The 25,632-nt window shown below is 48.1% G+C and overlaps 2 protein-coding genes across 2 annotated transcripts in view; one reads left to right on the top strand and one right to left on the bottom strand.

Annotated features, from left to right (window-relative positions):
- Nucleotides 1-25,632, top strand: part of LOC149370530 (uncharacterized) — a 108,961-nt gene that overhangs the window by 7,109 nt on the left and 76,220 nt on the right. The window contains exons 3-5 of the mRNA XM_089577946.1: nucleotides 6,176-6,470; nucleotides 14,806-14,958; nucleotides 24,761-24,875. Of these exons, the coding sequence (XP_089434072.1) occupies nucleotides 6,176-6,470; nucleotides 14,806-14,958; nucleotides 24,761-24,875 (563 nt within the window). The remainder of the gene's footprint in view (nucleotides 1-6,175; nucleotides 6,471-14,805; nucleotides 14,959-24,760; nucleotides 24,876-25,632) is intronic.
- On the bottom strand, nucleotides 12,327-14,063 carry LOC149370531 (uncharacterized). The gene has a single exon (XM_089567679.1). It carries the CDS (start codon nucleotides 14,061-14,063, stop codon nucleotides 12,327-12,329), a length of 1,737 nt encoding a protein of 578 aa, XP_089423805.1.

The raw sequence follows: 25,632 nt of genomic DNA, 5'->3' as shown, positions 1-25,632 counted from the left end.
CCAGTTTCTTATCGGTCTAGTAGCAGTCTACTTGCTCAGAGTGAGTCGTATACCTCAAGCTTTACTGTGAAACGGGCCGGGCCGGTCCCGGGCTGGGCTTCACTCCGGGATTCACAGGCCGGTCCGGGCTCGGTAGAGCGAAAATTTAGCGGGCCTGGGCCGGGCCCGGGCTTGAAGACGTGGGCCTGGGCTGGGCTCGGGCTTCAGGTCTCGGGCCCAGGCCGGGCTTGGGCCTCAGATTGAGGCCCGTGCAGTGCTCTAACCGGGAGCCCCTGCAGGCCCTTTTCGCAGCGCAAGATTTTATCCGAAAGTATAGAAGAGGTGACTTGTTAATGTGGCGATGTACTACTGCTTTCGTTGTGTTCTCGGCATGCGGTTCACGCTTGCACTGCTCCTGAAGAAGTGCGCTTTTGAAACCATGTGCCCACACGACTAATACTAACATGCGGAACCTAATAGCGAATTATATTGCCGCGAATATTTAACTACATTCTTCATAGCTGCCGACACGCCGCTTTATCTCTCTGTGATGCTCTGTTTGTGATGCGAGACGCGACCGCATTCACTGGATTCGTCACATCCAGGCACCGCCGATTCAGCGTTGTTCCAGAATGTTGTGCTAACTTTGCACGCGCATCTCGAAAGCTCGCTACCAGCTTTAAATTCAGTGCAGCTGCGCGTGGCAGGCATTGTTTCCGACGGCCGCCGAGCAGGCTTGTTGCCACGCCGCCGCCGAGTCATTCAGTTCTTTCGGGGCGCAAGTCAGTGCAAATGAAGAGCTTTGTTTAGAAGCCATGTTCACTGTCTTCCTATTATCCGGACCGCAGTCACCACTGCATGACCATATGTTCTCGTTCTTTTTCTCCTCTAGCATGAAAAAAGTATACACACCTAACTTTTGGATGTGTGTTTTCTTCCTTGTAATGATTCGTAAGACATTGTTATACATAGGTTATCATGTGGCATTCTCCTACGACCTGTGAATAATTTATAATTGAATTTATTTTGTCCTTTTTTATTTGGACACCTCAACAACGACTGTTACGTCAACGTGTGCTTATAGGTCACGTGAGGCTGGTTTCGTTTGGTTTATGGGAGTTTAACGTCCCGAAGCAACTCAGGCTATGAGGGACGCCGTAGTGAAGGGCTCCGGAAATTTCGACCACCTGGGGTTCTTTAACGTGCACTGACATGGCACAGCACACGGGCCTCCAGAATTTCTCCACCGAAATTCGACCGCCGCGGCCAGGATCGAACCCGTGTCTTTCGGGTCAGAAGCCGAGCGCCGTAACCTCTGAGCCACTGCGGCGGGGTTCTTCAGGCATAAACTGCGTCCGAGTTGGCGTGCGCAGCTCGGCCGATATATCCTCGAGCTTTATCGTGGGAGGCTTCACGAGTGAGACGGTACCCATACCAATACCACGCCTTTCTTATCCTTCGGGTAATTCTTGAGAATTCCCAATGAGATGCGAGATATTCTACCCTTGGCAAAATTTCGAATGGCGGCTTTTGAATCGCTGACAATCTCGCTCGCGGGTTCGTCACCGCCAAGGCAATTGCAGCTTCTTCGGCTACTTCTGGTGAGTTTGTTCATACAGTCGCGTTTGCTACGAGTTTTGCCGACGTTTGCTACGAGCGTTTGCCTTCCTCGATCACTGCGTCTATCGCATGCGCTTTCTCGGGTGTTGGATAAGCGGCCACGTTTACGTAGACGTTACGTCCGGTCGGCCCTCGAGTTTCTTGGCTAGGGCTTATGCTCTGGCCTTGCGTCTTCCGCGGACAGAGTGCATGTTTTTCGGTTATGGTTTCACCCTGATTGCCTTTCCGACGATGGACGGGATTTTTTGGGTGCCCGCGTTGACCGGTTCCGCGTTTATAACGAGCCTTTCTAGGATCGCTCTATCCGCACTGGTGTGGGCAAGCCTCAGCTCTTGCATTCTCCTACGGCTTCAGTCAACTCGTCTAGCCAATTGTGCAGGCCTAGTTGCAGTCGCTTGTCGGCAGAGGTGTTGATGGGTGGGCCTACGGCTTTCTTGTAGGCTTGCTTAATGAGTCCTTCAATTTTTAATTTCTCAGCGTTGTATAATTAGAGATAGGGGAGGGCGTAGGCCATCCTATTTAATACAGAGGCTTGCACCAATCTGCGCAGACCATATTTCTTAACGCCTCTTCTACTGTTTGCTGTGCGTCGGGTCAGTCTAATGGCCTGGTGTACCGAGACGTTTAACTTATCGATAACTTCGGTGTTTTTGCTGTTCTCTTGGATGATCAGTCCAATGATCCGAATAAAATTTTCTTGCTTAATGACTATTCCTTGCGCCTGTAGATTTATTTTGGCTAGCGTGAGGTTGGGTTCCTGTCCCCTCGGAATGTCTTTTTTTAATGAGAAGCAACGATTTGGAAGGAGAACATTGTAGTCCTAACGTTTTGACGTAAGCTTCTATGGTATCGACTACCCTTTGCAGGATCTTTTCTATCTCCCCATTATTTTTGTGACAGGAAGATAGGGGAGTGAGTATACCATTCTGCTAATCAAGAATGCTCGCACTAACCGCCTGAGGTCATGTTTCCGCATGCCTCGCTGCTTGTTTGCTATTCTTTTGATTAACCTGATGGTTTGATTGGTCATTACCGTGAGTTTGGAGATGGTCTCTGTATTGAGGCCGTTGCTTTGGATGATAATTCCCAAAATGCGGAGTTTCTGTACCTCCGGCACTGGGAGGCCGTCGACTTCACTTGTATAGAGGGGTTCCCCTTTTTGTGATGGTTCGCGGGCGAGTGGAGTAGCCGGATTTCGGATTTGATCGGCGAGCATGCGAGGCCTGTGCAGGGCGCGCACTCGGCTACCGCGTCCACACCCGCTTGGAGTGCTTCCTCCATTTCGCCGAAATTTCCCGCGGTCGTCCACAGGGTGATGTCATCTGCGCAGAAGGAATGCGATAAATGTGGGATGAGGTCTAATTTTCGAGACATCGGTATGAAGGTAATGTTGAAGAGTAGTGGAGATAAAACTGACTCTTGGGGTGTGCCCTTGCTTCCTAGGGGAAGGGGGAGGATTCCGCGTACCCAAACCGTATCACCGCGGTGTTGTTATTCAGAAAGGCGGTTATATCAACGTGTGTCCTAGTTTCTACTCCTAAGTCAAATAGGGCGTTTAGTATGGCTTCGTGCTGGACGTTGTCAAACGCCATCGCGAGGTCTAGGGCTAGTAGTGTTTTCGTGCGCTTGCCGTGTCTGGGGTGTAGAACTTCTCCCGAATTTTGAACCATCACGACCTGCGTGGACATGTCCCAGCATCGTATGGGGGGAAAGATCCTTTTCGTGCATGCGCGTTTGAGGGCAGCCGAGAACAATGTTCCTAGGCATGAGGTGAGCCGGATGGGACGAAGGTTTGCGATTTGAAGTGGTTTTCCTGGCTTAACGCCTCACAAAGAAACACACTACGCTCATTCCAAAAGCATAAAGAGTTCAAACATTTGGTCATCTCGCAAGTATATTGAGCATTCATGAACGTACGAAATTGGTCTCTCGTGTGGTGTCTTCGACTCGTACGACTTCAGCGCCAGATTTTAGCAACGCTCTTGACGCTATTGTCGAACTAGTTGCAAGCTATTGCATGAGCACGTTCCCTACCCATAGGCTCCTATTATCTCCGTGCTAGATGACAGAGGGTACTGGTAGTGTGTTTCCGCCAGAATCGCTTGGGCGGACGGCATTGCTTCGATGCGCCTACCCCTGTGCGTGTGCGTGCGTGTGTGTGTGCGTGTGTGTGCGTGTGTGCGTGTGTGTGTGTGTGTGCGTGCGTGCGTGCGCGTGCGTGAGCGTGTGTGCGTGTGCGTGTGTGTGCGCGTGTGTGCGTGTGTGTGTGCGCGTGCGCGTGCGCGTGTGTGTGCGCGTGTGTGTGCGCGTGTGCGTGCGTGCGCGCGCGCGCGCGTGTGTGTGTGTGTGTGTGCGTGCGCGTGCGTGTGTGCGTGCGTGTCATCTCTTTATATCACCTCCATTCATTCTTATTGACCCAGTGTATGCCAGACTACAAGCGCTTTGAATATCCCCCCTTTCTTCTGTCTCAGCAGCAGCAGCAGCCACGTGGCAGAAGCAGCACTGCCGTGCGCTCGCGTCAGACCAACGGTCACGCTGCTAGGGTTGTGGTTGCTGCGACGCGTCTATTCTTTCAATCCTATTTTCACATCTATTGCTTTCAACTCCCTTCTGTCTGCACGTGGAAGTGATAGCGGCCCATATAGAGATTGGAATTTTGAAGCGAAAAGCTTCACTAGGCTCGTCAACACCGCGCTTCGCGTGGGCCACCCCTGGGCGCCGCCGCGGCTCGCTCTTCCTCCTCCTCGCCATCCCCTCCGTTCTCCTCCTCGCCACCGGTTTACCCTTCGCCGCTGCTGCGCGGTCTCCGCCGCCGTCCCAAGCGGAGGTTCTTTCGCAAGGCGTTGCGAGAACGCACGCGTGAGCGGCGGCGGCGGCCGTAGAAGAGGCGCAGACATTCGCCATGGAAGGAAGAAAAGAAGACCCAGAAGTGGTAGCGAGGGAGTTGGCTCAAAATCTACACCGCTATCGTGGTGCTCCCAGTGCATTGTGCGCCAACTGCGACAGCCATGACGTCAAACAAAGCATAACTGCAGCTTTTCGCTTGTATATCCAGGCTTAACCAGAGCTACGCCACTGCCATTTTTTTTCACCTGTTTGTCTCTTAGGGTGGACGGACGTGCGTACAACAATCTGGAAACAAATACAGTTAAAACTTGATTTATCGAAGTGAAGAGCCGTCGCGAATTATTTCGTCCAATCGGGAAGTTCGTTAAACCGTGGAAGGCATTTTGCTGCCCATCGAGATCTGAAATAGCAGCATAGCGGCACCCAAAAGCTCTACCGCGGCATCGTATTTCGCTACAACTCGCGCCTGCGCGCAATAAAAGTTCGCGAAAGTGACCCGCATGGCTTGTGTGTGAAAACGCCATCTGGTAAAACGGATTCGAAGTCAAGATGTGGAGCGCCGCCGACTGCCGAGTCCTTTGTACCGCGGTGAAGCGCGGCTTGCAGCTTCGTCAGAACAAAACCAGGCCGTTACTTGGTCGCCTAGATGTTGCTACTGACATCCTGCCAGCAAGCTTAAAAACATCGTCGGTAAAATAAATTAGAAAACACTTTTTTTAACTCAGTTATTCCCGGTAAACTTCGTAAAACCGTGTTTAGCGGTTGCTTCGTTATTTCTTTCAGGTTATTGAGTACACTGAACCCTAAGAGCACTTAACGGGGAATCAAAATTTGTTCATTATATGGGGAACTTCGTACAAGCTGGTTTCGTTAGATGATTTTAACTGTATGGAACATGCAGCCGATCAGTGCGGTCCAACGTTAAAAAACACTGAATTCACAGAGAGAAAATCATCTGATGCTAACAATGCAACCAAAAATATTAGGGCACGATCAGAGCTGACGCTACAATTCAGAGAAACCAGTCAGCCACCTTCGGTGACTACTGTGGTATTTTTACTCTACGAAATGGCAGATTGCTGAGTGCTGTTTCAGGTGTGCGGAGGTGGAGGTGGATCCTTCACTTCTAAAGGAATCTGATTAAAGTGGGCGGGGATACAGCAGAGCTTCTTCCGCTGGAAAACATAGTTACATGAGAATCGTAGAAGGGTTAAAAATTTTCAGACAGAAGTAAGTGGGTCAAAAAAATTCTGCATAATTTTTCTCTAAAAGTTAAGGTTCTTGTTGACTTATTCTTTGAATCCCATAATCTATCTGGAGCTTCGGGTTCCAACGTGACATTTTTATAAATTGCATTTTACTGCAACATATATTTATATAAAGAGATTCGTTAAAATTGTGCGTTTCAGTAAGAACATCGGAGGAAAAATACCTCGGGCCGAATGCACATTTTTCAGCTACCATTGAAATTCACTGTGCTACTTCAGCGTGCATGCGGGTCCTAAAAGAAAGGTCCCGCGGCTACTGATGCACATGACATTCGTATTTTCCGTACAACAGCGCTACTAGGTGGTATTTGAGTCGAAAAAATCTCGGATAGAGTAGGTTCACCCCATGCATTTAACACTTTTAACATCTAATACTTGCTGTTTCACGGATACATCACAGCGATCTCTGAGGTTGGCCAAGCAGGAAGAGCTTTCCTGATCGTCCTTTGTTCTTCTCAAAGGTCCTCCCTTGGGGCCATGGATGGGCGTCACCGGAAGAGTAGAACATTTTCTCAACGTGACCAATTCTACCGACGTGGTGGTGATCATGGCCAACGAAGTAACCCTGGTAGACATACGCGTCGCCATGATTAACTGCTCGCAAGGGTACGGAATGCCGATCCGCTCCGTCAGCCGCGACGGTGATTTCATGATAATCCGCCTCTACGACGAGCTGGAAGTTGACGCTGAGTACATTCTGGTCACCGTGTACACGTACCATTGGATCGAAGATGGACCAATCACGCTGACACTAAAGTGAGTAAAGTAGCGCCTGTGTACAATGTTGGAGTCAAATTCGACGACGACTCTTGAAGCGCTGTACGCTTTAAATGGAAATCACCTAAAGCTATGTGTTCCGGAGATGTTATAGTTTATGAAATGCAATAGTTCATACACAGCGTCATGCATTTGGGTGCTCTCTGAGTTTTGTCCTGTAGCCAGTTCCGCTCCTAGATATTCCCCGCCTGTCTCCATGTAAGAACCGCAGCGTCACTCAGTGGGGAACTTTTCCGGAGTGGTTCAGTAGATGAGGTATCCTGGTGGTGGGCCCAACGCCGCACATTGAATCCCAGGTGTTGCGGCCGCGTTTTCATGGCGGTGAAATGCAAAGCTGTGGACGTGCTGCGCCATGTCAGTGCTCCTTAAGAGCACTGGGCGGGCCAAAATGACAATAAAAGGTTAGATTTTCAACACTACCAAAAGCAAATATTGGAGATTCAGGAACATCCTTCACTGACACGCACAATTTTCCGCTCTCTGGTAGAGCCAAACAAAAAAGCTCGGTTTTCGAAACAAATTGGCGAGCGTGTGCGCCCGGTTTGTTCACAATTTGTATTAATTTCCATTTTGTCCCGCCGCGGTGGCTCAGTGGTTACGGCGCTCGGCTGCTGACCCGAAAGACGCGGGTTCGATCCCGGCCGCGGCGGCCGCATTTGGATGAAGGCGAAATTCTAGAGGCCCGTGTGCTGTGCGATGTCAGTGCACGTTAAAGAACCCCAGGTGGTCGAAAGTCGAAAGAAACCCAGGTGGTAGAGCCCTTCACTACGGCGTCTCTCATAGTATAAGTTGCTTCGGGACGTTAAACCCCAATAAACCAAACCAAACCATCATTTCCATTTTGTGTTGCAAGAAATATGTAAATAAAAATGAAAAATGTTCTTAAGGTAGCTTATTCTCGAACACTGAAACTAAGAGAGGCACTATTAGCAACGATTTAAAAGCGAACAAGACAATCCAGTAACGTATAGAAAACTCAGAAAATGTTTTAATGGGGAAGCTAAATACAAGTGCATGTTCAATTAACTTCGAAAGCGCAAAGACTGTCCTTCAGAAGTGTTAATCAACCTAATTTGTATTTTCTCTCAAGGAACTGATATGTTCGTGTTTTTGTATTAGCATTTTAGTTTTTTTCTTCGCGTTTCATTCGTTGCTGATAATACATTATTTATTACATTATAGCTCCCGTCCAGCGGAGAACCTGGCACGTTCGGTGCCGGCACCTCCAGTGCGAAAGAATACGGACTGCTCAAAAATGAGTGACGTCACACGTTAAGAGTCGGATTTGAACCGTGATTACAAGATATCATAGATTGGAAACATCAAAGTCGCAACATCACTCAAGCGCGATTGTCACGTAAGAACGTGAATTAATTGCACTGAAAATAAAACTGCGATGAAATGGGGGTCGAGCCTGCACCTTTTGAATCCCGAGTCAGACAAGCTAGCCTTAGGCCACCGAGGCACGTTAGTTCGACTTGGTCAAACGGAGGCCTTACGTTTCACCTCCGACAGTGTCCGTGTCTGTGAAGTGATATTGAAAGAAGACTGCAGATCGTTGAACGGAGCCATTTACGGTAGCGCGTCATACCCTTAAGGCGGAGCTTAAGTGTCCCAAATTTTTTCTAGGTTATAATGGTTTACGGTTTATAAGAGTTTAACGTCCCAAAGCGACTCAGGCTATGAGGGAAACTGTAGTGAAGGGCTCCGGAAATTTCGACCACCTGGGGTTCTTTAACGTGCACTGACATGGTACAGTACGCGGGCCTCTAGAATTTCGCCTCCATCGAAATTCCGCCGCCGCGGCCGGGATCGAGCCCGCGGCTGTCAGGTAGCAGCCGAGCGCCTAACCACTGATCCACGGCGCCGGACTGTCGACGCTATGCGTGCAAAATGCTGCGTGTACCGTTCGTGGGCGTCCCGTAAACACCAGCGCATTTTCATCGGTCCTTTTCGTGCTTCATATCAGAGGCACGACCACTCATGTGTGAATGCATATTTTAAGAATCTGCTTTCACATTCGACTTCAAAAGCAAGTGTAAGGCTGTTTAGGTCAAATACTTCCACTTTCTTCCTACCGACGGTGGCGCCTGTCAGGCGCTGTGCTCGAAAGACTACAACACTTGTCTAGAACGCTGGAACGGCGCGCTCTATTCTGCACTTACGAGAACCGCTGCGGCCTGGCGGGCCCGATGTAGCTTTTAAAAGCATAAGGAGTTAAGCACGATCATTGGGAATGTGCATGCGGGATAAGCTCTTCATTCGACTTCTAGGTCCCTCGTAAATGACGCCGGTGCGCCGTTCTAGCGCTTTAGACAGATGTGAGGATGTGACTGTAAACTGTCAATTGGCACCGGAACCATTTCTGCTCAAATACAATGCTCGGCCAAAGCTGTCGTGTACGCTACGGTGGCTTCTTCATGGTCACTTGTGCAGACAGAGCTGTCCCAGAAGTGTCACCCATGGGCGAACGCAGCTGAATCTGACTCTATTAACCCAGTCGTCTAGCACCCGAAACCTTTCAAAGAGCTCGCTTTCAGTGATGCTAGCATGACCCTCGTTAACGACCCGCTCATATCTCGTATATACCCGATAAAATCACAACGTTTTCGGTATCACGGATGTGCAACATTGCGATAGGGCTACATATGTGGGCATCTCTGGAAAGTGCTTTACCGACCGATGCGTAGAACAGATCTCAGCGCAGGCTATATAAGTGAGCTGCGAAGCAATGAAGCATAAAATTGACATTTTTCGCACTCCATGGTTGGAGCTATCCTTCTATTTCAACTCATGCAGTTTCTGCCAAATATTTCGTTGTGTTTAGTTCTTGGCATTTAATATTTTCATTGGGCCCATTACTAGAAAAAAAAATAGAACAGATGGAACGCTGTTCTTTTCTGCAGCTTTCCCTACAGAGAGGTGCAACGTTTACAGAAGTAGAGGGTGTACTTCAACGCGTTAGGTTTTTTAGGTGAGTTGTACCTATTGAAAACACGAAGAAAAATTGGTTCTGCAATATAATTACAAAAGTCTACAAAAATCAATAGAAACTAATAATAAAAGTTTATTTAACCCAGGAGGAAATTGGCTCTAAAACAAAGCAAGCTGCATTGATCTAGTTAATGTTGCAAGAGATAAAGGGCGTAACCATACTTTTTTTCTGTGCACATCGTGCACACTATGTGCTCTGAGAGTACACAGGATTCGTAGCATTTTAAAGCCTGGGCATGTTCCGTGCCTTCTGTACACCTTCTTTACGTAAAACGCCACATAACAACGCGTGTTCTGAAAACATTCAGTAGTCTACAACAGACTGAAAAACAAGGTGTTGTCTGGGCGCAACTAGTTGGAAAAATTGGTAGTTCAGCAAGGTGACAGTCATGTCCGTGAGTAACCGCTGACCAGAATGCCACGTATCTCTTCCTCGCTTGTCGAACGCGAACATGACGCTTTCCACACGTCAAGCGTTCAACAAAGCAAACAGCCCTCACTTGTTAGAAGCGTACCTTCATTCCCGGCATCACTGCAGATCATCTTGTAGTGTCTTTTAATCTTTTAATCATGTTTTAATTCCAGGGAAATTAGTGTTTAATTGCAATTAGCCTACTGCAACCACTCCACCCCACTCCAAGTGACTCCCTCGGAACTCCCCATTTACCTTAATGACTCATAGTGGTGCGCCTATATTTTCTTCTCGTTTCTTTAAATCTATTACCCTAGCATGGGTTAGTTGTAGTTCATATAGGGAGACTCTGCGCTTGACGTTATTCTTCAAGCAAAATTTTTGCGCTTCGTGCTCTGCCGCGTCCCGGACATTCCATTGCCGCGCCTTCTCCTGCCACATTCATTGATGCTTTGTTCATAATGTGTTACAGTCGAGCTCACTTATAACGAACCAAACGATCACTCATGTGTATCTGAAGTACGTAGTAAGTAGACTTTCCCTATTAACAGCCAAAAAATGCAAAGTTGATCAGGAAAAAGTGGCGTTTATTTCTTTAAAGAATTGGATGTGTTTATTCAAAGCAGAGTCTATATGGCCGCTTTCTAAGTTCTCCAGCTCGGTCATAGGCTCCTGACCGAGATGCTTTCTGCGGACGAGCCGCTTTAAGGACGCGTAATACCAACAGAGATTGAAGGTTCACGCCAAATGTAGTAGGCCTACACCCTCGTCTTCGATCCTTGACAAGAAAACTGCGGTGAAGCTACCGTAACACATCTGGGCTCAGGATGTACAGTATCCGTAACCCTTACGTAAAGCACTAGAATATTACATCAGGTCTGAAAAGCGACGCCTCGCCGCCCCTGTTAGGCTCTGATGGAACCTTTGCGCAGAACTAAAGAAGCGTAGACCTGCAGACCAGATGAGAGCTAGCACTTTACTCGAAAACCCTGAGCTACTGTTTGATTTCAGATTTCATTAATTGGTGCGTACTGCTCGACCGCTTTGCACAAGGGTGACGCAGACGGTCTGCTGTCTGCTCACGGAAGCAGTGCAGAAGTCAGTATCATACTTCGTTACTGATATTCAAGCTTCACAAATCGCTGTCGTTTGGTTGATCGCCGCACGTGTGCAGTAGTTTCGCTTGAACCCGTCCCCTCTCTTGCGCTTACCACGCTGCTCCTTCCACTTCAGGCGATTTGCCAGCCGGCACGCACGCACGCACGCACCGAATGACTTTGTAGCCTGTCGAATTGCGCTTGGCCAGTGGTTAACTACGATTACCATGCACCCTTTTTTATTTTTATTGCGGAGTGGACACTTTAATCTTTTTTTTTGTGAGGGACCACGAGAGCTGTTAGGCGCTATTTACTATGCGCGCTTTCGGAAGGCGCACGTTTCTCGACAGCGGTTGTTGGTTTTTCTGAGAAGCAGTTCCATAGCCTTATTGCATACTTTGACGAAACTACGCATTCGTTCGTAATAAGTGACCGTTTGTTATCCCTACGGCCATTATAATCAGGCTCGGCTGTATTTAAATCGTTAGAATAGCATGCCGCAAGCTGGGAGAGCCCGTATTTAGCTGGCCTCGTCTGGCCTCGTCTTTGATAGCTGGGCTTCATGTGGGCTAGCTATCAGAACTGGAATAAACGCAGTAACCGCAGAAACTACACTTCAGGAAACTATGGCTGTTTTCGGATAAAACTGGCATTCCTTAAGCAGAAAGCCCGTGATAAATTGTCAGCTGAAATGCTTGTGGATCGAAGCAAGTACATATAGAAGCTTACTCCATAGCTGATCGAAAAACATTGTTTTTTCCACCTTGCAGTTTTCTCCACATAACCGTCCTCGTAACGTGCTGTGATCAATATAGCGGATTTCCTCACATACCACTGGTTGTCGGAAAGCTAAATACGCGATGTACTAGGCAAGATAGGTGTTTGGCAGCAGAGTAAAGAATACGCTTCAAGGGGACAGGGTAGGTCCTATTCTTGCCATGCATTTTAGGCTATGTTCGTGACCATTTTTCTCATGATCTGATATGGGGTTAGAACATTAACATTTGTGGCATTGTAATCAGCAATGTTAGGTAGTGTTAGTGAACTAGGATAATTTCTTTTTAAAGGTTAGGTTTTTGTTATCTTTTTTTTACTGGACCCACCAAATTTTAGAGCCATAATCTGCAGTAAATAGCCTGTAAATAAAAATCGTCTGCAATAATATTTATAATCCTAGTTCAGTAGATTATCTGTAATGTTTACTCAATGTCTGGAAAATTTTATCTCCCTTGCGCCTGTAGTTTCTTAAAAAAAGGGTCAAATGCAGCAAACTTTGGTGTTTTGAGATAATTGGCTTTGAAGTGGAAGAAAGAGCTTTATTGCAATATAGGACTATAGAAACAAATTCTCACGCATTTTTTCAATAGCCTGGTAGTCCCCTCCATCATCAACACTTCTTTTCTGCGCTAGCTGCCTTGTTTTCCGGGCCTCCTTAATGACCAGTCGTGTAGCCCTCTCTGCAAAGTACAGTCGCCGCCGGTCAGCTTCGCGCAACCATTGGACTGTATACCGTCCTGGAGAAACTCCGAATGACCTCAGAATCTCGGCTCGAGCAATGCTGCCATCATTGAAAGTTAGCACAGCATCCATTGTCGCTATTTTCAGCGTCTTGAGACCAAGAAGGACATTTTTCGGAGCACGCTCCCATACAACGTTGTTGAACGCCTCATTCGCGTTCTGTGTTTTTCCATAGAGGCATTTCCGGAGAAGCTCAGGCTTTGAGAGCTGCTGAAACACCGGCTTCACTGCTTCAAGGACCGCTGCCGGGAGGAAATTCTTGTGGATGTAAGGTTCTCCATTCATCTCGCTCTTGTTGAATCGGCACCACGTGTCAGGACCCTTTGGACACATGCCATGGGAAGGATGAGCATCAGTGGAGGCCATATGAAAATAGGTGGTCCATACGGCCTTCCGCATGTCGTCCAAGCTCTCAACATGTCTCCTAATGGCCAAGCCATAATATGTCTGAAGTTTGTTGATCACTGTATCAGTCAAGCGTCCTCGGCCAGAGATAACTTTTCCGTCGGGCAGCTTGTTTCTTTTGCTTTCTTTTTTGAGTCTTCGCAACCGGGTCCCCATCCTTTTTTGAACGTGGCCAATGCACTCTAGCTTTGAAACTTCAACATGGTCCCCATATGGCTTTGCTGCTTGCACAGCAAGGAAGCCTTTGCTGTCCCCGTCTCCTAAATACTTAGTGTACCGAACACCGTGTAGTTGCTTGCTCCTTTGAAATATACGCAAAGCTCCTACGGTCTCCATCCCTCCACTTGAACCTTCATAGTTCCGTTGGCAAGGATGCTTGTCTAGGTCGGCACGAGATGTGGCTTTCGATATGCACATTGCGCAATGTTTCGTCATTACTTCCACATCAATGACCTTACCAGGGTCAACACTTGTTGCGGACACTATGCCATTATTGGAGGTGTGCCCTCGCTTCTGCCAGCTTCCGTCAAGAGCAACAGCGATATCAGTATCTCCGTCATTGAGGTCCGTTGCTTCTTTAGCTGCGCATTCCATTGATCTTTCCGCGGCGGCGGTAACATGATTCAATAGTTCATCATTGTACCGCGAAAATTTTGTGGGTGGTTTTGGCAAGTGGAGCATCGCACACAACGTAGTCCCGGCAGCTGCTCCTTTTCCTATGCATCGCAATGCATAAACAATCATCACATTGACTTCGTAAAGGCCCGATGTTGTCCGTCTCGATGTATCGAACCGGTGCGCTGAGGAGCACTTTACGCACTGCAGGGAAAACGTGCAAGCAACTCCTTTTCGTGCATCGTCTTCAATAAGCTGAATGTCGCCACCGCACGCTTTATACGCACAGCTTTCGGCAACGGCACACGAGAGAAAGTCAATGTCAATCAGGCCATAACCGCGGTCACTGTCACTTGCCTTTAGGTTCTTCAAGCGTTCCGCCGAGTGCGAAAGCTTCGATGCAGACGCGCACGTGGTGGCCGCGGCGCCCACTCCTGGGTTGTGTTGCGGAGAATTGGCGTCATTGGAGATCGACTTATGCCGGTTTCCGTAGAAGAGACGTTTTTTAAAGCACTCGATGTGCACCCGCATTCGCAAAGCCGCTACATCGTTTTACAGCAAATGTGACATCTTACTGAAAAATTGCGACCGCATTTTGCTGAACGTTGCTACCTCCAAATTTTGGTTCACCTTCTTATGAGCGGCGTGCAGTTTTCATAGAACGTGCTGAAGTGATGTGCTATGTACATTATGCTTTCGTGGTCTTATGTTCAGCATTAAAGGGCAACTGCACCAATCTTTGAGAATTTCGCAATATTCAAGGATTCTAATCTATATAGCCTGTAGGTAAAGCATGCCAAGTATTTCGCGCTAGCATTTAAAGCAGTCACGTAATCGACGATTGAATTTTGCACTTCTCCACAGAGTACTCGAGGAGAGCGGCGAAATTCAGTGTGACGTCACAGAAGCTATGATCCCAAATTACCGCTGCCGTGAGCAACACCGTGCCGTGCCTCTTTGAGTGCTGCCAAACAACTCTTGGTGGGCTTTGCCTTCGGTGGCGTTGGTTTTTCTCTTTCAAGTTTATGCGTTGGAAATGTACCGAGACCTTCGATGACGTCATCATGTGCCCCCCTCCTCCCTTGGCATCGTGCGCTGCGGCGAAGCTTGAGGCCATCGTGATTTCCATCGGTGATTAGTGCACCATTTCAAAGGGTACCCGAAAAGGACTTCGCATGCTTTACCTGCAAGTTGCATACATTCGACCCTCTTAAGCTCGTCGATTTCTAAAACCTATGCAATTGTCCTTTAATGTTTTTCTCTCTCCCTGCAGGATGGCCAGTATGAAGCTACTACCGGGCAAGTCTCATTTAGGCTTTCCTTGCTATGATAAAAAGGACTGGGTGGTTCCCATCAATCTACGCTTAATTACGCCTCGCGGCGTCAAGGCGATCTCCAACGAAGGCGCCCCCTGTAAGCCTGGCAGGTGAGAGCGCATCCCTCTTTTCGCGTCTCTCCAGAGGCTTGGTATCCTGGTTGTCACTTTATTTGTTGCAAGCCATTAATTTCTTATCGTGTACTGCGCGCGGATGTATGGTAGCGTTGCGTTGTTTTCTTTAGCTATGAGGAGAAAATTAACGTGAAAATAATGCCAATAATGACGTTGAACTGAACAGGAATTCGGTCTTAATATGAAGGGCAGCGAAGCATTCGTATATATTGATTGGCCCAGCCGTGTTAGGTTGCCTTAAAAACTACAGCTTAGGATAGCCCGCATAACCAGTTCGTGAACGTGACTCGGGGTTGATAGCGGCCACTCTCTCTCTCTCTCTTTGTATATACATATATATATATGCGAAATTAAGAAACGCTTCTTTTAAGTAAACATTTATTGGGAGTCGACGTTTCGGATAGAGCCTGTCCTTTTTCAAGACTGAAGTTACATGGTTCTTGCTTCTCTTCTTAAAGGGTCTTCATCTGTACAGGTGTTCGACACATGAGCCAAAACAAGCAGACGATGCAGGAGGAAGAATGGCTCAAGGGGCAGAAAAAAGAAAAAATTAACAAAAATACACAAACCGAACAGGGAGGGGGAAGAGTAAAGTCCTCGCCCGCCACCCAAGTATGCGGTCGCGGGGAGAAAAGACAAAAAAAAGGAGAAAAAAAAGCGGGACGGGATAATGGACGGCGAACCTGAGTCCCAACCCAGCGGGAAGCTAGTAAAATGTATGGAGACAGACAGTGCCCGAAGCACAGCACAGATTTGAGATGCACTCAAATGTTGTCCACTTAAGCGAGTAAACAAAATACAAAGAAGCAAAAAAGGGGGGCGGGGAAACTTCCGCCATGTGTATCTCCTTTGGCAGGATGAGTCAAGGCGGGCAGAGTGGAATTTAACTAGACACACGTGGGGTGTAGATACGCTCACATGCGCACACCCACAGAAGCAACAAGAACAAAAAGGAAAAAGAAAGAAAAAAAAAGGCCGGAAACGGAGGCGACTTTGGGGAAGAATTGTCGCGTGGGGCCACTGTGAATGGCGGGAGTGCTTAAGTTTCCTTTTTTGCGCCGCTCACGTCAAGATGGTCGAACGGGGGAAGGTAAGAGCGCGGTGTGCGATGAAGACATCGGTGTAAGCTTATGGTTGAAAGGAACGGCTGAAGTTTGTCAAGCCGGTACTGCAAGGTCAGTGCTGGATTTGCAAGGGGCGTATTGAAGACAAAGCGCCCAGGTTCTCATTAATGCCTCGGGCGATTGTTCCAAACTTATAAATAAAGCACGACTCGCGTTGCTCCCGTTCCCGGGTGTTGTTGAACCCACCCTGTAAGACTGTTAGTTTAAATGCTTCAAATGGGTGTTTTTTGTCATTAATGTGTTTTGGCAAGGGGAGGTTAGGTAGAGACAGGGCATGAGCGCGGTGGTTATTATAGCGAATTCGTAGAGGGTTAACCGTCTGTCCAATGTACTGCATACTGCACACACCACATTCTAGGAGGTAGATAACGTTGGAGGAGTCACAATTAAGGTCGCCGTTGATTTTCCATTTAAAGCCTGAAGCTGTGCTTATTGCACAGCTTGTTGTTTGCATATGTTTGCAGACCTGGCATCTACTTTTGGTGCAGGGTCGGCAACCCAACACCAAGTGGTTACGTGTTTTTGAGTGTACGAGAATGTTTTGAATGTTTTTCGGTCGTCTATAGACTACGTGAGTGGGAGTAGTGAAAATTTGGGCGAGGCGCTCGTTTTGTTCGAGAATGTTGAAATGTTTTTTAAGGATTTTGTTTACGTTGGGGGGATTATTTGTGAAGGTGATCTGTTTCGTCACTGCGTCGACGTCCATCTAGTATTTCCTCTCGGTTGAGTTTAGATGCCCTTTGAATTGCATCGTCGACAGTGGCGGGGGGATATCTTTGCTTGGTGAGGACTTCTCGCATGCGATTGGAATTCCTCACGAAGTCTTGATCTTGTGAACAGATTCTTATAAATCGATGTGCCTGAGAGTACTCTCAGGATCTCTTGATCTTGCGAACAGATTCTTTTAAATCGATGTGCCTGAGAGTACTCTCAGGCACATGCAATTCAAAGGGAATCTAAACTCAACCGAGAGGAAATACTAGATGGACGTCGACGTAGTGAAGAAACAGATCACCTTCACAAATAATCCCCCCAACGTAAACAAAATCCTTAAAAAACATTTCAACATTCTCGAACAAAGTGAGTGCCTCGCCCAAATTTTCACTACTCCCCCTCACGTAGTCTACAGACGACCGAAAAACATTCAAAACATTCTCGTACACTCAAAAACACGTAACCACTTGGGGTTGGGTTGCCGACCCTGCGCAAAAAGTAGATGCCAGGTCTGCAAACATATGCAAACAACAAGCTGTGGAATAAGCACAGCCTCAGGATTTAAATGGAAAATCAACGGCGACTTTAATTGTGACTCCTCCAACGTTATCTACCTCCTAGAATGTGGTGTGTGCAGTATGCAGTACATTGGACAGCCGGTTAACCCTCTACGAATTCGCTTTAATAACCACCGCGCTCATGCCCTGTCTCTACCTAACTTCCCCTTGCCAAAACACATTAATGACAAGTGAGTGAGTGAAAAACATTTATTGCTCCAAAAATCAGGTTTTAGCGGTGGGCCGATGTGTTCATGTCTTCGGCCTCTTCACAAGGTCGGCGCCCCTATTCCAGGGCACCGCTGAGTCTTGCTGCTTCGCAGGCGTGCTGCACCAGTGCCCTTTGGGCCGTGAGCTCGCTGCTGGTCAGCAGGCCCTCCCATTGTTCCGCACTCGGGTCATTTAGCTTGTGAAATGCTCTGTTACGTTCGCATTCCCATGTGATGTGATATAGCGTGGGGGTTGCTCCGCACCACGGACATGTGTCCCTGTATTGTGTAGGGAACATCTTGTGTAGTATGTATAAATTGTGGAAAGTCCCTGCTTGCAGTCTCCGCCAGCAGACCGCCTCGTGCTGTGTTAATGATGTGTGGGGTGGTGGGTATTTGAATCTCCGCCCTCTGTGATAGTTTAATATCGTGCCGGTATCCAGAAAATCCTGTGTCTTAAGGTCTTATTTGGAAGCTTTGCTTCGAGGAGGATGCTCAGCGCTTCCTTGCTTATTTTACCCTGTATGTAGTTCCTGCATGCTGCTTTGGAGTCTGTTAGGATTATCAAAGACTTGTTCCTACGGTAACCTTCGGCCGCCGCTAGAGCTACGGCAGCTCCCTCCCCCTCCGTTACCGTACAGTTTCTTAATGTCGCGCTGCTAATTGGTTCCCCCATGTAATCTACCACTGCTGCCGCGACTCGGAACTTTCTGGTACTGTGGTCCCATGGATAGAGGGCCGCGTCTGTGTTTACTGTGTTTTCCATTGTGGCTAGGTTCGGCTTCACATAGTCTGCCCTGGCCTGCCTTCTAGCGGCATGGAGGTTGGGATCCATGTTTCTCGGCAGAGGGCTGATGTCCAGTGTCTGGCGGACCTCGTCTGGAATGCTAGCTGTTCTATCTACGATCGCTTCTACATTGTGCCCTAATCTCTTTAGGAGCTTGCGGCCGGTGGCTGTCTGCTGGAGCCTGGCTATTTGCGCACTTAGCTGAGCTTCCGTTAGTTCTTCGAATGTGTTGTTTAGGCCCATTTGTAGCAGTTTTTCATTTGATGTGTTTCTTGGCAGGTGGAGTGCCGTCTTGTACGCCATTCTTAGCAGCGCCTCCGTCTGTTCTTTGTCTTTCTTGGTCATGCGGTGGTATGGCAACGAGTACGTGACTCTGCTGACTATCAGGCTTCTGACGAGCTTGATCGTGTCGCTTTCTTTCATCCCGCTTCTGTTCTGTGATACCCGCTTTATCACGCGGCTTATTTGTTCTGTTGACTTCTTGAGTAGGCTAATTGTGTAGGTACATCTCCTGCTTCCTTGGATCCACATGTCCAGGATGCGTATCATATCCCTTTCTGGTATATTTTGGCCTTCTAACTTTACTGTCAGTTCCTCCTTGGTAGGGTTTGACCCTACCCTAAGAAGTTCCGACTTTTCCGTGGAGCAGGCTAGGCCCCTTTCCTTCACGTACTCTTCTACACACGTTGCTGCTTCTTGCAGTCTCTCTTCCTTTTGTCCTAGCGAGCCTCGATTCACCCAGACCGTAATGTTGTCGGCGTACATCGCGTGCTGGATGCCATCGATCTTGCTGAGTCTTCTGGCCAGTCTGATCATTGCAATGTTGAAAAGCACTGGTGAGATTACGGATCCTTGCGGCGTGCCCTTACGTGGGGTGGTAAAGGTGTCGCTTCGCAGGTCTCCCAATCCCTCTGTCGCTGTGCGTTCTGACAGGAAGGATCTTACGTAGTCGTGGGTTCTTCTTCCGCAGTTGGCGTTGTTTAGGCCTTCCATAATGGCCTCGTGGCTAACATTGTCGAAGGCCCCTTTGATGTCCAGGGCCATGATAATGTTTTCGCCAGTTCTAGGTGCCGTGTCTATGATCTCTTCCTTGATCTGCAGCAGGACGTCTTGCGTCGACAGGTTCGCCCGGAAGCCGAACATGCTGTGCGGGTACTGTTCTTCGTCTTCCAGGTATTGTTGAATTCGCCTGGTGACGATTCTCTCGTACAATTTGCCACGGCACGACGTGAGGGAAATGGGTCTCAGGTTCTCAATCTGAAGCTTCTTGCCGGGTTTGGGTATCATAACCACGACAGCGTGCTTCCACTCCTTCGGCACCACTCCCTCTGCCCACAGCGTGTTGAGGTACGCCGTGAGCTGGTCGATCGCCTCGTCGCTGAGGTTGCGGATGAAGGCGTTCTTGATCATGTCTGCGCCGGCTGCTGTATTTCTTGTTGCCGCGCTTATCGCCGCCTGGACTTCCTTTCTTGTGATCGGCCTGTTCATTGCGGGATTGTCTGCTCCTTGGTACTCCCCGTTGTAGCCCTGGGGGTTGTCCTTGCCGTAGCATTTGATGCGGACTGCTTCTAGCAGTTCTTCGTCCGATCCTTCGTACTGGTAGGCCAATTTCTGAATTGCCTTGCCGCTTTCTGCTTTTGTCTTGGTTGGGTCCATGTGGGCTTTGAGTATGCGCCACGTCTTGGCCGTGCTGAGCGTGCCGTTCAGTGAGCTGCTGCACTGCTGCCATCCCTGCCTGGCCAGTCGCGTCGCATACTCCTCTGCCTTCATCGTGATTTCCGCAATCTTCTTTTTGAGTTTTCTGTTTAGCTTTTGTTTTTTCCAGCGTTTGGTGAGCCCGCGTCTTGCCTCCCATAGCCCGAGTAGCCGCCTGTCCACCTTCGGTGCTTGTTCTGTTCTGTCTATTTCCTTTGTATAGAGTTCTTGTATTTGTTTCAGCTGTTGGCTCCACTCCTCTATGGAAGTGTTTTCCCCTTTTAGCCGTTCGCTGTGCTTGCGGAAGGCGTCCCAGTTGGTAAGGTGGGCCGTTCCGATCTTCTTCTTTACGTTGTCTGCTTCGATTGCCGTTCTTCGAATGTAGTGGTCACTGCCAAGGTCTTCCAGCAGATTTTCCCACTCGGCCTGCTTTGCTCCCTTGATAAAGGTGAGGTCAGGGCAAGTATCTGGACTCACACTGTTACCTCGCCTAGTTGGTTGGTCTTCATCCGTTAGGAGGTCGCAGTCTATGTTTTCCGCCGCTACGCATATCTGCTGCCCCTTTTTCTCAGTTTTTTGGTATCCCCAGCTCGAGCTCTTTGCGTTAAAGTCACCCGCGATTATTAAGGTGTTCGTGTTGGCTAGCTTATTCGCCTCCGAAAAAAGCTTGCTAAAATCGCCATCCCTTTGTCTGGGGGGGCTGTAAAGGTTAACTATGAAAGTGCTTTTGGCCTTGTGTTTCTTTTTGGGTATAATCTCTGTTATTACATGTTCTATCTGTGTGCCCTCAATCTCCTTGTGTTGCTATGGTGACCAGCTTGTTGCTGATGAGGTTGGCGGTGCGTCCGCTTTCCTGGCATGTATAGCCCCTCAGGATGGGTGTTATGTTAGTCTCCTGTAACATGATGATGTCTGGTGTTGCGTGTCTAGTGTTAATGAACTGCTGGAGGAGTCCCTGCTTGCGCCGGTATCCCCTGCAGTTCCACTGCCATATGTCTAGTTGGTTCTGTCCTGCCATATTGCGTCACTACTTTTTCCACTTTGGTTTTCTGCTCCGAATCTTCTTTCATTAAAAAGCCTGTCTCTGGCGTCATTTGTGGTTTTTTGTGTGTTCTGGCTTTTGACATATGTTCGGAAGTTCTGATCTTGCAGCGCTACTTTCTGCTGTATGTGTGTCATTTGGTTTTGCATCTGCGTTTGCAGTTGCGTCATTTGATTTTGCATCATACTCATAAAGCTCTCTAATTTGCTTTCTAAGCTCTGTGGTTGTTGTGTATGCTGCTCCATGGGCGGGCCCGGCGTTTGCGGAGGCGGACGCGTTATCCGCGGAGGCGAACCCTGCCTCTGGAGCTGCATCTCCCTTATGAGATCTTTTTTTAAGTTGCCGCGTTTCCTCGCGACAAAGTTCGAGCTCTTTTTTTAGTGCCTTGTTCTCCTCAGCTAGTTTGTTGTCATTATTTGTCTGATTTTGCTGACCCGAGTGCGGAAAAAGTGATTTAACACCCATTTGAAGCATTTAAACTAACAGTCTTACAGGGTGGGTTCAACAACACCCGGGAACGGGAGCAACGCGAGTCGTGCTTTATTTATAAGTTTGGAACAATCGCCCAAGGCATTAATGAGAACCTGGGCACTTTGTCTTCAATACGCCCCTTGCAAATCCAGCACTGACCTTGCAGTACCGGCTTGACAAACCTCGGCCGTTCCTTTCAACCATAAGCTTACACCGATGTCTTCATCGCACACCGCGCTCTTACCTTCCCCCGTTCGACCATCTTGACGAGAGCGGCGCAAAAAAGGAAACTTAAGCACTCGCGCCATTCACAGTGGCCCCACGCGACAATTCTTCCCCAAAGTCGCCCCCGTTTCCGGCCTTTTTTTTCTTTCTTTTTTCTTTTTGTTCTTGTTGCTTCTGTGGGTGTGCGCATGTGAGCGTATCTACACCCCACGTGTGTCTAGTTCAATTCCACTCTGCCCGCCTTGACTCATCCTGCCAAAGGAGTTCCACATGGCGGAAGTTCCCTTGCCCCCCTCTTTGCTTCGTTGTATTTTTTTTACTCGCTTAAGTGGACAACATTTGAATGCATCTCAAATATATGCTGTGCTTCGGGCACTGTCTGTCTCCATACATTTTACTAGCTGCCCGCTGTGTTGGGACTCAGGTTCGCTATCCATTCACCCGTCCCGCTTTCTTTTTCTCCTTTTTTCCGTCTTTTCTCCCCGCGACCGCATACTTGGGTGGCGGGCGACGACATTTACTCTTTCCCCTCCCTGTTCGGTTTGTGTATTTTTGTTATTTTTTTTCTTTTTTTCTGTCCCTTGAGCCATTCTTCCTCCTGCATCGTCTGCTTGTTTTGGCTCATGTGTCGAACATGAAGAAGCAAGAACCATGTAACTTGTCTTGAAAAAGGACAGAACGTCGGCTCCCAATAAATGTTTACTTAGAAGAAACGTTTCTTAATTTCGCATCTTATTTCTAGCAACCAAGTACTTTTATCTTATTGTGCTATATATATATATATATATATATATATATATATATATATATATATATGGCGCCGTGTTCCGAGCGCACCTGTGGTGCCATCTTGTCTCGAACGGAAGAACTGCGCGCTGTAAACGGGCTCTAAAGTCATCCTTTGATCTCCTTGCAATAAGGGGACGACAACACAAGAAGGGCTGGAGGGATTTAATCGTACGGCCAATCTGAACCCCTGCCCCCCCCCCGCCCCCCCCCCCCCCCCTCCAAAAAAATACTGTGCATTAACTGGGTAATGTCCCTCGAACCAATTGAATGTAAGCTCAAGTCCTTCTCTCTTCACTAAAATTCTTATCGCTTTCATTATTCATTTTCTGACACGCGTATTGAGTTCACACAGTAATATAAATATTTAGCATTCATCCTTTCTTCCAATTTATTATGGCGCGCTCTTATTACTAACGTCATTTCAGCATCGATCAAAACACAATGTTTTCTTAGTGTCCCTGTATCTTAATTCACCACATGTAAAATTGCTCGCGTATAATTCGCTGATAGGCCCAAACAAGAAAAATTGGAGGGGACGCGTAAGCTCCGCCTTAAAGGTATGAAGCGATCGCATAATAGGTAATTCTGATATATGCTGAAGGCCACTCTCCACATTACATTCATAGATCCCTTGGAGGCCTTATACCCCTCCTGGCGCAGTGGTACAGCGGTTAAGCGATGCGCCACTGTCCTGCGATGCAAGGTACTCCCAGCAGTGGGTCTTTGCTGCGCAGATTGTTCTTCCCTAGCGACCAATCATTCATTTAACTGCCACCTGCCACGGTGAGGAGTTTCCTCACTATCCGGTGGGCAGGTTGTGATGACGCCGCAAGGCCACGTGACCTAGGTGGCCCCCGTGCCTTCTAGGTTTCTTTCTGTGCACCAGCTGCCAGTGCCATGGTCGTGATTTTGGGTTCACAACGCCAATGCCGGATTTTCTGCGTAACAGGGCTATTAAAGCTATCGTATTAAAAAAAAGACCACCAGCTCTCCCGGCCTACTCACCTGTTCACATATGAATGCGTCGTGTACAATGCGATGTGCTCCATCAGGGTCTTCAGAGCCTTCGGTACTTGCCCCTCTCCTCTGCGGAACGCTGTTACACCGAATCAACAAAATGGCTTTGTTGATGGAGAACCTTTCACTGAGGGCAATGAGTAAATTTAAAAATTACATGTGCCCGCAGCTCCCTCAGAAGAGCCCTTCAATGCTTTTCATTGCCACGTCAATCCTTTCGCTTTGTACAAGACTAAAGTTAGTGACTCACGGCCAGGAAGAAAGGCAAGGTAGGAAGTTCCTTCCGTTCAGTTCATACACATCAGTAGGGCTAGCTGCTAACGGTGAGCAACCGCCTACTGCGAGGTCAACTCCTGGCAACATGTAGGATGTAAATAAAAAATCGTGCTCTTAACGGATCATCTGCGGAGATCTCTAGCTCAGCCCATCCTCAAGGCTTCTTTTCCAACCAACATTGAACCAAAAGATCTCGTCCTCAGACCATGTTCTTCCATTCTTCGCGGCGAAAAAAAGCGACACGTGCCTCCTCCTGCGTAGACTCCCTATGGTCGCGGCTTCAGTATTGCTGGGAGACAGCTATACAAAGGATTTAATGGTTAATTCTACTCTCCGTTTTTCTCAGAAGAAAAAACGCACACTTGGGAATATGAGAGAGGGAGAGTTTTGGTGCGCCTCTCTCTTTGTGCGCTCTTGAAGACACCTAAAGTCCGTCCGAAGTTGAAGCATATTAAGGGACTCCTCCCTCTTTTCTTTTGGCTTCCACAAAAGGATGAGTGCTCTCTGGGGACGAGACCTTAGTTGATTTTAGTTGAGAAACAAGACTGGCGAAGCTAACACTTAATTTCAGAACAAGGGCTAGAACTTGTGGGGCGGGCGGGCCGCGAAAATTGCTCCGCGGGTGGCACGTTACATCACTCCTGTTGTACGGTAAGAGCAATTATAGTACTCGACGAAAGATTCAAGAAAAATCTTCCCGAAAGCTTGTTTCGATTGCGCTTTGCACGGCGAGTGAATATATATAAATGACTGCAGCCTCCAGTTATATATTGCACCAGTGCTCATTAGGTACTTGTGATTGAAACAGATTGAACTGCAGCTGAAGTGTTTGGTTTCATGGGAAATCTGTGTGTTGTTTTCACTACGCGCAGGTACCGGAATAACCTGCTTGAGTGGGTATTTCCGTCCACATCGTCAATTCAGCTGCACAAGCTCAGCTGGGTCGTTGTTCCAGCAACGCTGTCAGCGTACGAAATCATCCCGAAAGTGAGTATCAATGCCCATACTCCAAAGCCCTTTATGTCCTGCCCACGAAGAGCGCTAAGTGTCGTTGCGGATTCAAATCAAGCACGCTGCCTAAGTTATCGGCATTTAAAGGTGCACTGAAGAGGAATCTGAACTTGTCTTTTTGCCGCGGGAGCTCGATCTACACGTTCCGAGCTTTCTTAGAAACTTCGATTTATTGCCCTGCGTGGCCGATTTCTGTAATTAAATTGAATTAACGTCCGGCTCTCGCCTTTTTTTTTTAATTCTCCGCGTACGGTGGGCGGAGTCGACCAACGCGTGGAGCGCCTTTCACCTAGTCCCGTGGCGGCTTGCCGCTCTGCCATCGGCGGAGTAATACGTAGTAGTCCGTAGTAGCAAATAGACCGCGCGTATTTTTATTTCTGCGGGCTTAATTTGCGGGTATATTATCTGCGAATGAAACTATTTATTCATGGAAACCCAAAAAACAAAATAAGGCGAAAGCAAAGCCTCCACGGAGCTGGCTGAAAGGCACTTCACGCGTTGGTCGACTCCGCCCACCGTATGCGGAGAATTCAAAAAATAAAGGCGGGAGCCGGACGTTAATTCGATTTAATTAGGGAAATCGGCCACAAAGGGCAATAAATCGGAGTTTCTAAGAATGCTCGGAACGTGTAGATCGAGTTCCCGCGGCAAAAAGACAAGTTCAGAATCCTCTTCAGTGCACCTTTAAGCTCTGCTGCCGTCCAAATCGTGAGTTGTTTTCAATGACTGGCTT

This window comes from Amblyomma mixtum, chromosome 1 (assembly GCF_055824585.1).
Source record: "Amblyomma mixtum isolate Tamu chromosome 1, ASM5582458v1, whole genome shotgun sequence".
NCBI classification, from domain to species: domain Eukaryota; kingdom Metazoa; phylum Arthropoda; class Arachnida; order Ixodida; family Ixodidae; genus Amblyomma; species Amblyomma mixtum.
This window is presented reverse-complemented; position numbering and strand designations above follow the sequence as displayed.